The sequence below is a fragment of the Tachysurus vachellii genome, chromosome 18, assembly GCF_030014155.1.
Source record: "Tachysurus vachellii isolate PV-2020 chromosome 18, HZAU_Pvac_v1, whole genome shotgun sequence".
Classification (NCBI taxonomy): Eukaryota; Metazoa; Chordata; class Actinopteri; order Siluriformes; family Bagridae; genus Tachysurus; species Tachysurus vachellii.
Genome location: NC_083477.1, coordinates 11,187,165 through 11,202,391, shown reverse-complemented (window position 1 = coordinate 11,202,391; position 15,227 = coordinate 11,187,165). Strand labels below are relative to the sequence as shown.

General features: G+C 41.0%; 1 protein-coding gene across 1 annotated transcript in view; it reads right to left on the bottom strand.

Annotated features, from left to right (window-relative positions):
• ntn1b (netrin 1b) overlaps window positions 1–15,227 on the bottom strand; it is a 43,476-nt gene extending 28,249 nt beyond the window's left edge. Inside the window, exon 1 of the mRNA XM_060892860.1 lies at window positions 13,490–15,227. Within this exon, the coding sequence (XP_060748843.1) occupies window positions 13,490–14,510 (1,021 nt within the window). The 5' untranslated portion in view covers window positions 14,511–15,227. The remainder of the gene's footprint in view (window positions 1–13,489) is intronic.

Below are 15,227 nucleotides of genomic sequence, written 5' to 3'. Positions count from 1 at the left end.
GTGTTAATCACTATAATTTTTCTCTCTGATGAGCTCATCTAGACGTATTTGCACAGGTTATTGCATTTTATTTTCAGCTTGTTTAGACTTACTTGAAGAATAACTGGGAATCCAAAAGAGAAACTTTTTTGAACGTTGCATTTTTAAGAGAGCGTGAACAAAAGTAGTGCGCCTAGAAAACCCGTCATCGTTAAGCTTTCTGAGGTAATAGTAGGTTTAATACCACTACTCACTACTTCATTTGTCATGCCATTTAAATTTTAAGAATAGCCCAAAGAGACAGTTTAATGCCTCATTGAGTTCAGAATCCATGTCATTTTTTGCAGCTTCTCCAAAAGCTCTGTAGTTGTTTCCTCTTTACTTGCATTACACTTTTTTATAGCACAATGAACTTGTTCTGTGGTATGATTATATGCAAAAAGCTATAAATACCTACAGTAAGGGCAATTTGCTTTCTCCTAACTGAGACCAGTATGGGATGGTGATAGGCTATAAATTTTCCAATTAAACTTTCCGCCTGAGTTCCTGGAGGTTACAAAAATAAACTAAACCTGGTTGTGCGTCAGAAAGCTCTGCTATTACATAATCTGTTGTTTAAAAAAAATTATATACACCTCTTGATTCAGAGAACAACATTAATAATGTAATCATAAGCTGATGAAATGGAACAGGGACACTCATAACAGAAAGAACAGGAACTTTAGAGGTTATGACTGTATTAATCTGGCCTAAGGTCAATTAAGACAAATAAACGAACAAACAAACAAACAAATAAATAGGTTTTGAAAGTTAACTTCAGACCTGGGTTCATGAAGAACCTCACACTAGTGTGTTTCACCATTTGTGTTTTCCATATTAAAATGTCTACCATATTCCGTGTCTACCTAACCCTTGCTTCTAAGTTTGTATAAAATCCTCTTAAAACTTTTGCTAGATGGAAAGGGCTAAGCTTGTATCAGTAAAATTCTTCAAGAAAAAAAGTTGAAGAGGATTGTAAATCTACCTTTGCTAAATGCATTTAATTTGACCCTTAGATCAAATAAGCTTCCAAACATCAGTGAACATTGTGCAACCTGATGTTTATCGCCGCATAAAATTTATGGTAATTTAAAAAAATGGATTCTTGTAAAATGGTTGCATCTGTACACAATATTTTTAAATGATCTAAGACATTACTTCACACACCAGGCAAATTCAGATGCTGCAGAATTTGGCATGAATAGACAGGTCATAAATAATATCTGGACCTAAGGAAGGGTGCAGGGGCACAGCATAGGCTCTTCCTTTCCCAGCCTGCATTCCTGCTTCTCTCCGGCCCAGAGTAAATCAGTCCTTTGACAGGCCAGTCTGCAGATGTGTGGCCCATCAGCTCCATTTTTACTACATCACTATGTTCGGAGCTCAGCACTGCAATGATCTGTAAATAGGAATTTCCCTCTGTTTCGCCTATGCTATAACTGACGCATTATAGAGGCATTCTGGGGCTAGTGGACGTGGCTGAGGACTGACTTTCTGCTGCAGGTGTCACCAGTCCATGACACCTACAGCCTTGTTCTCTCATTCTAGACGAGATTTATAACCCCTGAAGGGCAGTAAGAAGCCTCATTGATGCTGCTTTATTTTAACGTGACCTTATGCAGCTGGAGAGGGCTTCTTCGGTAAGGTTTACTAGGCGTGAATTTGACTTGGGTGGTTGCAGAACTGGATTGGTGCAGAGGGCCTTATATGCTTTAGATACACTTTGGAATGACGCATGAGGCTCTTCTGCATATTTGGAGCTTGTGCAAATTCAGAGGTTAAATTGAGCCATTTGCTTTTATTGGCAGAGTTAAGCCAGAGGCAATTCAATTAAGAACCATGTTGGACCAGTAAGGGCTAGAAGAGAGTCCAGGGTGACGTTCCACAGAGTTATTTTCTTGGGCTAGGGTGTTCATTTTGCACTTCATTTTGGCCTCGAGTTAAATTCAAAAAGGCTTGTTCTCCATCCCCCGGATAAGACCAATCTAAGACTAAATTGTACTGTCAGTGTGTTTCTTTAAAAATAAAAAGGAAGCATATTTCTGTTCTAGCTCTGGACTAAAAATATTGTTGAATACTGACAGAAGTTTTAAGCTTCCACTGGTGCATTCCATTTTGACTCTTGTAACTTTGTGTTATATTGAAAGCTAACTTTTGGAAAAAGACCAGGTGATCTTTTTTCTAACCTTTACCTGTCGAGCTTCGTGTGCCCACTGTAGCAGCAAATTCCTGTTCCTTGCTGACAGGATTGGAGCACAATGCAATCTTTTAAGATCTTGTATCTGATTAAATATCTCACATGTTCATTCTGAGATGCTTTTTTGCCCACCATGGCCATACAGAGTGATCATTTGAATTACCAAAGACTGTCAACTCCTACTAGTCTGGCCATTTTCCTCTTCATTTTCCTCATCAAAAAGGCATTTCCACTCACAGAACTGCAAAACTCACTGTATGTGTTGGATGAGAACATTACCTAAATCTCTTGACCTGTATCTGAATGATTTATGCATTATGTAACTGATTGAATGGATAAATGCATTGAGAGTTTATTTCTATTAAAGTGGTCAGTGATATATGAAGTTTATATATTATTTAACATTACAGGAAGCAGTATATCTAGAGTACCTGTGGTTCTCGAGGGCCTTCAGCCTGTTCGCTAAGCTAATAGCGAATAAACACTTTGGCTGGAGGTGTTTTTCTGAGGCTCAGTATGGAGTAGCGACAGTGGGCTAAGTTCCAGCATTTCCCCGCTGATGTGCCACACGCGCCGGCTGCAGTCTAGCCATCAGCGGACAGGGAGTGCAACAGGAAGCGGCCGAGTTGTAAATTACTAACACCAGGTGACCATCCATCCTCAGTGTGGCGTCTTTATTGTACCTTTTCGCCAAGCTTGTCACAGGAATGTCATATATAACCGAACAAAATCCCTCCTCGTGATATGAATCTTCTCAGCAACAGCGAGGAGGGAAGAAAGTTTCCTCTGAAGTTTCGAAGGCAATGTAAGTCATTTTTATGGCAAATTTAAAAAAAAAATGACTAATTGGTAGATGAAAGTTTGAGTACATGAAAGAGTGGTGAAAAAATGCAACGAGACTATTGTATAACTCCATATATGTGTGCTTATTTTCCTTTTTGCCACATACCTCCCATAACAGTCCCAAACAGCCTTGTAGCTAGGTGGCTTTCAGCAACTGGGCAGGACAGGAAGAGGGTGAGAACTTCCTGTGGCAGACCAAAACTCAGCTGTGCCTGGAAACAGCCTTACGCTAACTACTAACTTAGCCAATAACAGAAAAAATTTGACTTTAAATATGACTTATGTAGTCACTCCAATGATTCTACATCAACTCCGCATTTCACATAATATATTTTGAAATTAAATCCTGGATATTTTTGTATGTTTAGCTAACTACTGTAAAAAGTAGCATTATAATCCATGTTATAATGGATAATTAAGATATTGAATAATTAAGGCTTCTTAGCGTCAGTCTTACACAGATTCCTCTGTGATAGGTGACGAGTTTTACACAAGACCTCTGATGGGTTAGAGAATAAAAAGGGATATAGATTTGAGTATTTTTGTTAAAACAATGCAACAAATGAGCAGATTAAGAGCCTCGATAAATGTCCTAAACATCATCCAGAAGACCTGTTTCTTTTTTTCTAAGTCACTTGCACTTCTGCAAGCTTTCAAACACAATCTCTCACATTCGATCTAAGATTTTGAGTTCTTTTGAGCTGTATAATATGCTTTTGAGAAAAGCATAGATTTTATCTGATTGATTTTCCTGTAGTTCGAACCCAGACTTGGAGGTCACACCGTGTCTGAAATTCAGTGTGTTCTTAAATATCATCATATTCTGACGTATTATTGTGGTTATAATGCTGGAGAAACACACAACTATAACTTGCATAATGCATAATGTTGGCCTAAACCTGTGTAGGTTTGTCAACAGGTTATTCTGTTTCCCATGTGCATATGTAAATGGTCAAAAGCATATCCTGAGGAAATAGAGCTTGGCATGTGGACAAAAAAGCTCTCATTTTATTAGAGCCAAGTCTTCTATAAGGATCGTTGACGGGCGTTCGACTTGTTACACAACTTACATCACTTTTGGTGCACACACAATTAAATGCACTATGTAAAGAATCTAAGGCTGGACTGGGCAAAGGCTTGACAAAACTTGCTAGGTGAATATTGGAAAATATCACCCTGAACCTTTATCAGTCTGTTTCAGTTTTGATGAGCCTGTGCCCACTGTAGCCTGATTCCTGTTTCTGATTCACAGGAGTAGAACCTGATGTGGTGTTCTACTGTAGTAGCCCATCTGCCTAAACCCACCTCAACATGTTGTGTGTTCAGAGATGCTTTTCTGCTCACCACAGTTGTAAAGAGTGGATATTTGAGTGAACGTTGTGTTCCTGCCTGTCTGTTCTGCCCATTTCCCTGTTACCTCTCTCATCAACAAAGCATTTCTTTGCCAGAGCTGGATGTTTTTTGCATCATTGTGTAAACTTTAGAGACTGTTGTGAATAAAAATCCCAGGAGATCAGCAGTTTCTGAACTATTCACAGCTGCCCAGTTTTCCGGCAACAAACAGATCATGGTCAAAGTCCCTGAGATCACATCACATTTCCCCCGTTCTGTGTTTGATGTTAAATTTAAACAAAGCTCTTGACATGTAATGGTATGATTTTATCCATTTTGTTTCCACCGCATGATTGGCTGATTGAATAATTTGATATGAATATGAATATACAAATGTACAGGTTTTCCTAATATAATGCATGTAGAATGTATTATTATACTTAGAACTTGTTAATGCATCGGTTAGTACGAAGAGTCTTTATTGGTAAATGAGATCAGTTCCTGACTATGACAGAGAAATTGTAGCAGCCCAGCTGATGACATGATGTGTCTAGACTTTATCACAGTTAGACGGGATTAAAGGCTTAAACACACACACACACACACACACACACACACACACACATTTTCTTCCAGCCACACTGCCTTCAAGAGATGAATAGATCCCCTGCTTCTGCCTCCCTCTCTAAGACTGACACAGACAGTGATATTTACAGGTCTTTTGGGGACAAGGTTAAGTTCTCTCTCTCTTCCTTATGGACCTCCTCTCAAAATCTCCTGCTTTTCTTCTCTCCCAAATCATTTCCATTAAGTGGCTTTGGACTTTCTGGTAGACTAATTAGTTACCAGATAGTGATTAAGCGCTTCAGTGCAGCGATTTATGAAAATTCTTACCGTATTAGAGAATTATGTTTGAATCAGTTTTTGCTGCTTGTTATTGTTTGTACATTTTATTTAAAAGCATTTTATCCTGGTCGGATCTGGAGCCTGTCCTGGGAACACTGGGTGTGAGGCATGAATACACACAACCACACACATCCTCAGACTCTTTCACACCTACGGTTAATTTGGTGTAGCTGAAGGTGAGGTGAGGTGACATTGTGACACTCGCATCAGGAAGATCAGTTACAGTTAAAGTCAATGTGCTGCATGGTAAGGATTTAAGGATTTAAGAAAGTATAAGGCATGGATGCAGAAACTGCTTATGCTTATACAGTATGTGTACTGTACACTGTATGAAAGAAAGGTAGAAAACATGGGTAAATAATAATAATAAAAATAAAAATAATATTAAAATAAACCATGAAAGGAAAATGACATGAACTAAAAATCAAGGGAGTGTTTATATTCTTCAGCAAAACTTAGCCAAACAAATAAACTTCTATTTTGGAATTTTTTTACTGTCTTTCTGCTTGTAGTAAAGGTGTAACTGAGTCATTGTGATTTAGCACTAGGAGTCTATCTATCTATCTATCTATCTATCTATCTATCTGTTTGTCTGTGTGTGTGTGTGTGTGTGTGTGTGTGTGTGTGTGTGTGTGTGTGTGTGTGTGTGTGTGTGTGTGTGTGTGTGAGTGAGTGAAGAAAGTAGAACGGTGTTCTCTTAATCAGAAATGGTTCTATGTAGAATGTTTTTTTTTTTTTGGAAGCCCAGAACCCTAAATTATCCAAAGGACCCTTTTGTACATAACAGTGAACATATACAAGCTGAAATAACCTTTGACCAAATGTTTCCATCTAAAAGGAAAATTCCGATATGGGACAGGATTTACATTCTATGATGCATGGAAGAGTCACTGTCTCTTAATCATCTCCTCCACAGCCAGTAAACCTGTCAGTAAATAGAGATGTGCAGGAACACCCACTGGACTCACTGCTCATGCTTCACTGATCTCCCACCATCAGTTTGGCTCACGTAAAGTTGGTGGAGTTTTCTGCACTGAGCAACTGGAATGAAGAAATTCTCAAGATGATAACATCTGATGTCTTTTACTGTACTGTAGTGAGAGACAAATTTCAAGCCCTAATATATCCACCGTTAGAAAACTGTGTGTGGGCGATAATCAGAGCTGGCAACTAGTGAGTTAGCAACTTATGTTCAATACATAAGTCAGTGTTAACAAAAAACGTCGCCTGATTAGTGGTAATGGCAAAATGGTGTAGCTTTACGCAAGAGATATTAAAAAAATATATACTTTGGTTTAACTGGATAAGATACAAATGAGAAGGCTGAAATTAAACCAGGTCAAGGAGGTTTATTATTTGCACAATCGTGAATTCTGATTTTTTATAGTGATTACATATCGATGACACAAGATGCTTTAATATTTCCTAAATAACGGACCCACTCATAACCATAGATTTGAGTGGGGCTAGCTAGAAGAATGTAGGCTAATCTTGCTAATCCAAACCATTCTAATTAAAAAAAGAGCTCAAATCTCTTGTCTAACTATAGCAGTGTTTATAATTAATTTTTAAAAGAAATTAAACCGTGTCCCTTTTGTAACCGTTTGATATAGCAGCTGTGGTTACACTTACCATTGTTATAATATGTGAGTCAAACACAGAATTAGTATATGAACCGTCCTGCCGTCTCTCCACATCCCCATTACACTAAGCACAGGGCAGCCTGATACCTTCCCCAGTGGACCTGTAAGTGCCTGTTCATATTTTTGACAGCTAGATGCAATAATACTTCTGCCCCATATTTGCACATCAGGAAAGGTGATGGAACATCTGCCATTATATCTGTCAGCTTACAAACAGTTACAGCTTATATCTGTCAAATATAGCAACATTCTTTAGAATTGAATAGAAGCCTTTATTTTGTCACATACAGATGTTAGCACAATGAAATTCTTCTTTCTTCACATATCCCAACCTTTGGAGGTTTGGGTCAGAGCACAGGTTCAGTCATGATACAGCACCCTTGGAGCAGAGAGGGTTAAGGGCCTGGCTCAAGGGCCCAACAGTGGAAGCTGTGCAGTGCTGGGGCTGGGGCATGATCCTGCAATCAACAAGCCAGAGCCTTAACTGCTTGAGCCAGTTGTACCCCTATTTTTAACTGTTACCAACATTTGACTTTACTCAAAGCCCTGAGTGGATGGCATTCATCTAAAAATGTCAGTAAATACACTATGTGCATCTGCTGTGTATGGATATGTGTGTATATTGTCGCTGGCAAAAGCAGTTGGGAAACACAGCAGGAGACCCAGCAAGAGGTCTGTGGTGTTGAGGAGAGTGATGAAGTGTGTACTATGTGTGTGTGTGCTCAAGCTTGTGCATGTGCGTGCATGAAATATGTCAGCTCACTTAAGCATTAATCATTTCCCAATCTTCCTTTTACACTAGCAGGCACACAAACCCACACGCACACAGGGTGGTCCTATCAGCAGCTATACGACTGCCACTAACACACACACAAGCACACACACACAGAAACAGCACCAGACACAGCGCATAAATGTCTAAGCACAGAAGTGAGCATGAATCATCGCTTTCATTTTACTATCTTCTCACATAAACCTACTTACCACAAACCTCAACTTTTTTCTTTCACTTTTCTTTCCATTGATGTTGTGGTTGTCCTGTGAGCCCAATGGAAATGTGTCACTTAACTCCACTTATACCACCGAAAGGATGTGAAATACACATATAATAATCTCAGAAAGTCAAAAAGAAGTCAAAGTAGATTCATTCATTCACTCATTTTCTACCGCTTATCCGAAATACCTCGGGTCACGGGGAGCCTGTGCCTATCTCAGGCGTCATCGGGCATCAAGGCAGGATACACCCTGGACGGAGTGGCAACCCATCGCAGGGCACACACACACTCTCATTCACTCACGCAATCACACACTACGGACAATTTTCCAGAGATGCCAATCAACCTACCATGCATGTCTTTGGACCGGGGGAGGAAACCGGAGTACCCGGAGGAAACCCCCGAGGCACGGGGAGAACATGCAAACTCCACACACACAAGGCGGAGGCGGGAATCAAACCCCCAACACTGGAGGTGTGAGGTGCACGTGCTAACCACTAAGCCACCGTGCCCCCCCGTCAAAGTATATTATTGACATAAAACTTAAGAAGTGATTTTTTTGGTTGACACGTTCAAGACTGGCTGCTATTTCCTTAATGTCTGTTATGTAATCTGCCTTCACAATCAGCTCAAATGTGTGCCCTGCTCATACCTTTTGTTTATATTTTCAAAGACAAAAATATAAAGTGCTTAACACAACTGACATCTGATAAAGAACAAGTAAAACGATACTTTTTCATAAGTAGAATCCAGTTGAATGCAGGCCACGATGAGCAGCCAGATAAAGCTCCTGAAACCTGCAGCGATCTCACACACAATACAGAATACACACTGGCTGCATAAATTAGACAGCTAAGCAACTACAAACATCAAAGTGTAAAAGTCATACATTTCACCGGAAGGACACGGACCATCCCTCTTGACCGCACTTCAAAAAAAAGCAGGATTGCTGTTTAAAGACGCAGCAAAGCCGTTTGGCTTGTACGTTGTGTCTGTCTTGAATTATGAGCTCAGCAAAACAAAATCGCAAAAACACGCAGCTCTTTGCCCGGAGAACTCTCGATTCCACCTGGGTTTAAATTTGGAAATCCTGAAAAACATCTCCTTTACATTTTTTTTTCCTCTTTATATTTTCCCTGTGTGTTCTCAAGCCCAGAGCTTGGTGACAGTAAACAGTTCTTTCTAAATCAATATTATGGGGAGGCAGAACCCTAAAACAAAGCCTGTGGTTAACCTATAAATTCAGACTATTCTCAGTTTATTTTGTATGCTAATGTGAAAACAGTCCAGTGTCTTTCTTTCTCTTGCAACAAAACAGAAACACAGAGAAAGGTTTTCGCTGAATTCCTTGTAGCTGTCTTGTATATTTAAGTGTCGGCTTGCAGTATTAAAGCTGTCTCAGCCATTCAAGGTCTCAATACCCCAAACGCTGAGTACATGTTTTCTCCCTTAGCCTGCTAATGTGCTCATGTTCTCCAGTGGCTGGATCACTGGCCCCGAGCCCCTCTGCCAGGAAGTCAGTGCGCAGTCTTTGCTGGCAGTGAAGTCCTGATGGGGTATTAGTAGGTGTCTAAATTTCCATGTGGCCAAGAATCGCCAAATCTGTGTCAGAATTTACTGCCCAAAAACTTGACCAGAAAGCCACCTGCTTCCGATTAACAACTCTCTTTCCCTCTCTTGCACTCTCTCTCTCTCTTGCTCCCTCTCGTTCCTCCTACCAACCCTTTTCTCTCTTCTCTGTATGTTTGTTTTCATTTTTGTGCTTTTTTTCTCCCCCTTTCATACGCGCCCATTTTCTTTTCATGTCGAGACAGTATTCAAGAATGACAGGGAGGCATTTTTATGTCAATTTGTTAAACTTCATTTCCTGTTTTTATGCAACAGTGAAAGATTTCTTTCTATTTTTTTAGTTTTTCTGCCGGATAGGAAACGTACTGCCACTGCAGATCTTTCGGTCTCATTGAGCGTATTGCGATTTCAGTGTAAAACAGGCAGGCAGCTTAAAAAACGTTACAGTTTGCTATTGAAATGCATGCAGCTTGTGAACATGCCATAAGAACATCTGTAAATTTAATACAGATAGTTTGCTGTCCACATGCAAACACACACCGAAACACACAAAGGACTGCGCTAAATTTAATGTCTGGCAATGGAAAGCTGTTATGCTGGAGAGTTACAGAGCCACGTGGTCCTGATGTCATCTTTTTACAAAATTCTTTCAGCCGCCTCATGATCCAATATCAGCACGATGCAACCCACAGATGCTCCGCAGACCCGCAATTCCCAACAAGCTGATCCAGATTTAGTAGAAATCCCTCATGTTTCAGTTACTTCAATAAAATAAGCGTACTGGTTCAGTTTACATACACATAAACTGCAGTTTCTGAAGGCTTGAGAAATGATTACTTTCTACTCCCCAAAAATACATTCATTTTCAATTATATAAATGTAATTTGGGTAATTTTTTTTCCTTTTCTTTTACAATACAGTGGTGTACTTCACTGTAACCACAGTCTACAAGCAGAACAACTGTGGATTAATGCCAATTAAGAGTTTACAAAAGCAAAAAAACAAGACAAAATCTGAAGACCACCGTGCCTGGTGTCTATTTTTAGGGCTTTTCGCCTAGCACAATGCTGGTTTGACTGGGAGAGAAGCCAGTTTGCTACTGATATAATCACGGGCCCTTCAAAACTCCACTGCTTGCTGTAGACATGTTTGTGCACACGGAGGGAAACTTCTGTTTAAGTTGATGGTAACCAAACGTACTCTCAAATAAACACGACGATAAGGATGCTCAGGCACAGAGTTTAACCTTTTTATTTTTTTACATTAAAGCCTTCTGAGAGAAGGGGTTATAAAAAAAAATCTCATGCATATATATCCTGACAAATTCTTGCTATTTTCTTCCTCTCTGAACTCATATGGAGGCTGACAGACATGATATCTGTATGGGCTAAATTATTTTCCTTTGTGTAAGACTAAGGGACAAATTTATCAGGCACAAAGGCGCCTGCAGCTCCATTTACCCCGGGGTGGTAAGCTGAGAAAGCATACAGGTTGAGCCAGGCATGTGGGTGATGTAGTTGGCTGATCGTCCCTCGTTCTGGCACTGATAGTGTGTATACAGACAGAGTGCCGTTCACTGAATGACCTGTTTCTGGCTCATGAACTTACAAACATGTCTATGAAATGGTGAACTATGCCTGTGGTATTTGCTCTACTGAGTACTGATACTGTAATATAAACTTTAATAGCCCACAGAACAGAGTCATAAGAGGTCAGTATCATTGTGGATATTAATTAGGGTACAGGAAAATAAGTCTATAGGTAATAAAAAGCTAAAATTTATAATATCACAAAACTATGTTAAAATCAGCTGTAGACTAATAATAATCATAATTATAATAATGGACGACAGAGGTCCAATGACAAAAAAAAAATCCAATTATAGTTCATGTAAGGAATAAAACACAATAAATTATACGGTTATAGAAAAATAATATAATTCATAATGAGGTGTTTGGTAATGAAGCTGCAATTTATTAGACATTGCTTATTAATATAAACCTAATTTGAAATATAGCTGGCAACATGCCGTTACAGAAACTTTATCGGCACCTGCTGACGAATAAGATTTGACAATTCAACCCTTATAGACCCTAAAAACACAGCAAAGTACATTTTATTGCTTATACTGGCTAGAATTATGGGTTTATATTTTCAGATTACAGCAAAGCTCTAAAAGTCTAAAGCAAGCTGTATCACTGATACATTATTGAGGATTTATGTGTCCAAGGAGAAACATACTGCACCCTGCAATACTACCATGCAAGAGGAGTCAGGTATTTGGGAATAATAACTAGGCTAAATTGGTATTTTGCAATACCTTTATGAATGTATTCAGGGCTATGTACTCTAGGGCTAAACTATTTTATTGACCAATCCATTCTTTTGGAGTCCACAACATTGCGTGCAAAAACCCAGGCTGGAATGTTGGTCATCACACAGTTCTGCAAATAAAGGTGCCCCCATATAGCAGTTCACGGGAATCTTACTTTGTTAATCTCACGCTCATACCTGCAGCTCTCCTGACGAGAGACACTGACACATTTCCCTCCGATGCAGAGCAGGAACTCATTCACTCTTTTATATCTAATCACTGAACTGTAGCAGCAGCCTTCAGTCTTCCAGCTGGGTCTTATTTTCTCTCTCTCTCTCTCTCTCTCTCTCTCTCTCTCTCTCACACTCACACACACACTTGATTTCAAGATCATCTGTGATAGCAAACCTGATTCTAGATGGCACTTGACCAAGATACACTGTAGATCCTAATGTTGACAAGGTAAAGTGGGAAAAGTTCAAAGACTGATGGACAAGAACAGATACAGGTCTGAGTTAAATAGACAACATACCCAGTATCGATGTCAGTAATATAACTATAATGTAATTTGCTAAAATCCCAAACCTATCATCAACGCATAAAAATAGGTCTATTCCGCACCCCTGCCTAGAACATGTTATACATTTGATCAGAAAAATCAACAAACCTTCATTAATTCCTCTCCTTCACAGATATTATCTCACATCTTATCAGGAAACACAGCATTTTTCCCCCAGTGTAATTTATTTGGCAGAAAGTAGCAGTTTATTCCTTCCATGCCAAAAATGTCAGCAAAACTGATTTAATCTCAGCTTCGATCTGATAAAGACACCTGCCATGGAATAACATGACACGCATGAGTCCCTGTGAAAACCTCTGGGGTGTGAAGGTTTCCTTCCTTAAGAAATGGTGCAGACTAAACTTACAGTGTTACAGCAGCTGACAATGTTAGATAAAAAAACATCCTGCGTTTTTAATTTCCACCTTTGTGTCAGTCATTATTTAACAATGTAGTCCAACAAGCAGGATAATGATAATATCAAATGTATAGGCACATCAGTATTTACTCATCCACCTTTGCAATGGTGGCACATACACCACAATCTAAAACGTCATGTGGTATTTGTTCACTAGAAATTTCTATTGTTTATTCTGCATTTAAAACTAAAATGGACTATATTTTATTTTATATGATTTCAGTAGACTACCTTATTCTTTCCAAATTGCTTAATTCATACTGTGTGTGTGTGTGTGTGTGTGTGTGTGTGTGTGTGTGTGTGTGTGTGTGTGTTTTACAGGAAATGCCTTTTATTTAAACTTTCTCACACTATTATTCATTCACTGGGTTATTTTTTGCTGGTTAACACATTTATTGTTTTTGGCAGTATAAATGCTGCTGTCTCTTTAGACGCTGTGTTTTGACCAAAATGTTCCCTTAAACGGACATGACAATGCTTTACATATGTTTATGCACATTTGTCTCATTTCTGTGCGCAATTTTGATCTTGTTAAATAAGTGCGCTTCCAAACTCTCATAACGCATTTTAGAGGAAGTTGAGACACTCGAGCAATATACCATATTTCAAATCCACTCGGTTTAAAAGATAACCATTAGTATAAATTGGGCTTAAGCGTTTTTTTTAAATCCCTGATAAGACTGAGGTGAACTTACCGACGCACTCGTTGGCCTCTCTGGCCGTTGCGCGCTGCCATGGTCGGTCATAGTGGAAGGGTTTGCACCTGTCACACTCGGGTCCCGCAGTGTTGTGCTTGCACTCGCACACCAGGTTGCCGTCGCGGTCGCGCACACACTTTGACGCGTGCCCGTTACACTTGCAGCGGCCACCCACCTGCAGATCGGACACGGAATAGAAGTACGAGTCCCTGGCCAGCTCCGAGTCGTCTTCGTTCTCGTCTCCAAACGTGTGCAAGCGGCTGAACGTCACCTTGATATCAGTGGCCGTGACCCAGTCCTGCAGCACCGGGGAATTGTCGAAATCGTGCGCTGACGGCCGTCCGTCCAGAGTGCTGAACGCGATGAGGCCGCCTGCGAGCGGCTGCATGTCCGTGTGCGAATCCGTGCAAATGGCCTCCTGCTCGTTCTGCTTGGTGATGGCAGCGCGACTCGGTCGGTTGTACATCTTCTTACACTGCGTCGAGTAGAACTGGAACGGCGTCCATGTCTTACCGTAGTCCATCGACTTGTAGATGGCCATGGACTCGGGCCGCGGCGAGCAGAACTGCAGACTCACGTAAGTCACCTCGAACTTTTTGCCTAGCGAGAGCGTGAGGGTGACGTTTTGCGGGTGCTGCACGTAGCTCTCGGACTGCCAGCACGTGAGGTTGTGCGGGTTGTTGAGGTCGGTTAGGTACGCGGCCGGATGCGCCTTTTTCGGATCGGTCGCGTCGCACGTGTGGCAGTCGCGCGTCCTCTCGTCGCCCTTCTCGCTTACCACGCAGTAGCGCGTCGCCGGTGTGCCGCAGGTGCTGGACGCACGCACGTCCTTACCGAAAGCCGCGTTGACGAAATCGGGTATGCAGCGGCGGGGGTTGCCGTTCTCGTCGTAGCACGGGTCAGGCGGCGAGGACTGCGCGGCGAACATGCTCATGCCGTAACCGCTGCCACCGCGCGCTCCCTCCACCATCACGCACAGCGCCACGAGGGTGCTCCAAGCCACGAACAGCCGCAGCATCGTCCTAAAGGCGTCCGGTTTTCTCTAAATGCACAGCCGATGCAAAGAGACAAGTTCTGCTTCTCCGCGCGCGCTTTCAAACTCCAGACGGATCGGATCCTATGCGCGCGGGCATGCAATCAAGAGATGAGCGCAGGCTTGTCACTGTAATGCACGTGTTTTCTACATTAAAAACAGACCACCAAGATGTCTTATAACAGCATAAAAACTTATTCCAAGTGAAATTGGAGTCTTAATTCTCAGTTTTCTGAGACCTAAAATTTGCCAATGCTCTCGATGGAACGAAAGCAACGTAGAAACGTGCACACAATTGCTGTGGTGCTAAAAAAGCGAGCAAAATCTTACGAGACGAGCGAGAAAATGTGCATTCGGAGAAACAGCTTTAACCGGGCTGAGGAGTCTGGACAACGGCTTAAAGAAATTACAGGGTGCGCTCCCTTTTCTTTTCACTCTCTTACTCACTTTCGCCCGGATATGTTGTAATCTCACACTTTTCCCCTTCAACCTAACGCCAACGATATGGAAAAGAAAACCTGCTATTACTTTTGCTAGTATAGCTCTCTCTCTCTCTCTCTCTCTCTCTCTCTCTCTCTCTCTCTCACACACACACTCTCTCACACTCCCCCCCACTCATTCACACCAGCATGTCTCTAAGTGTGTGTCTCTGAGTGGATCTGTGAGTGTGTCTCACTCTCGCTGCTGCCGCTGTGTGAACAG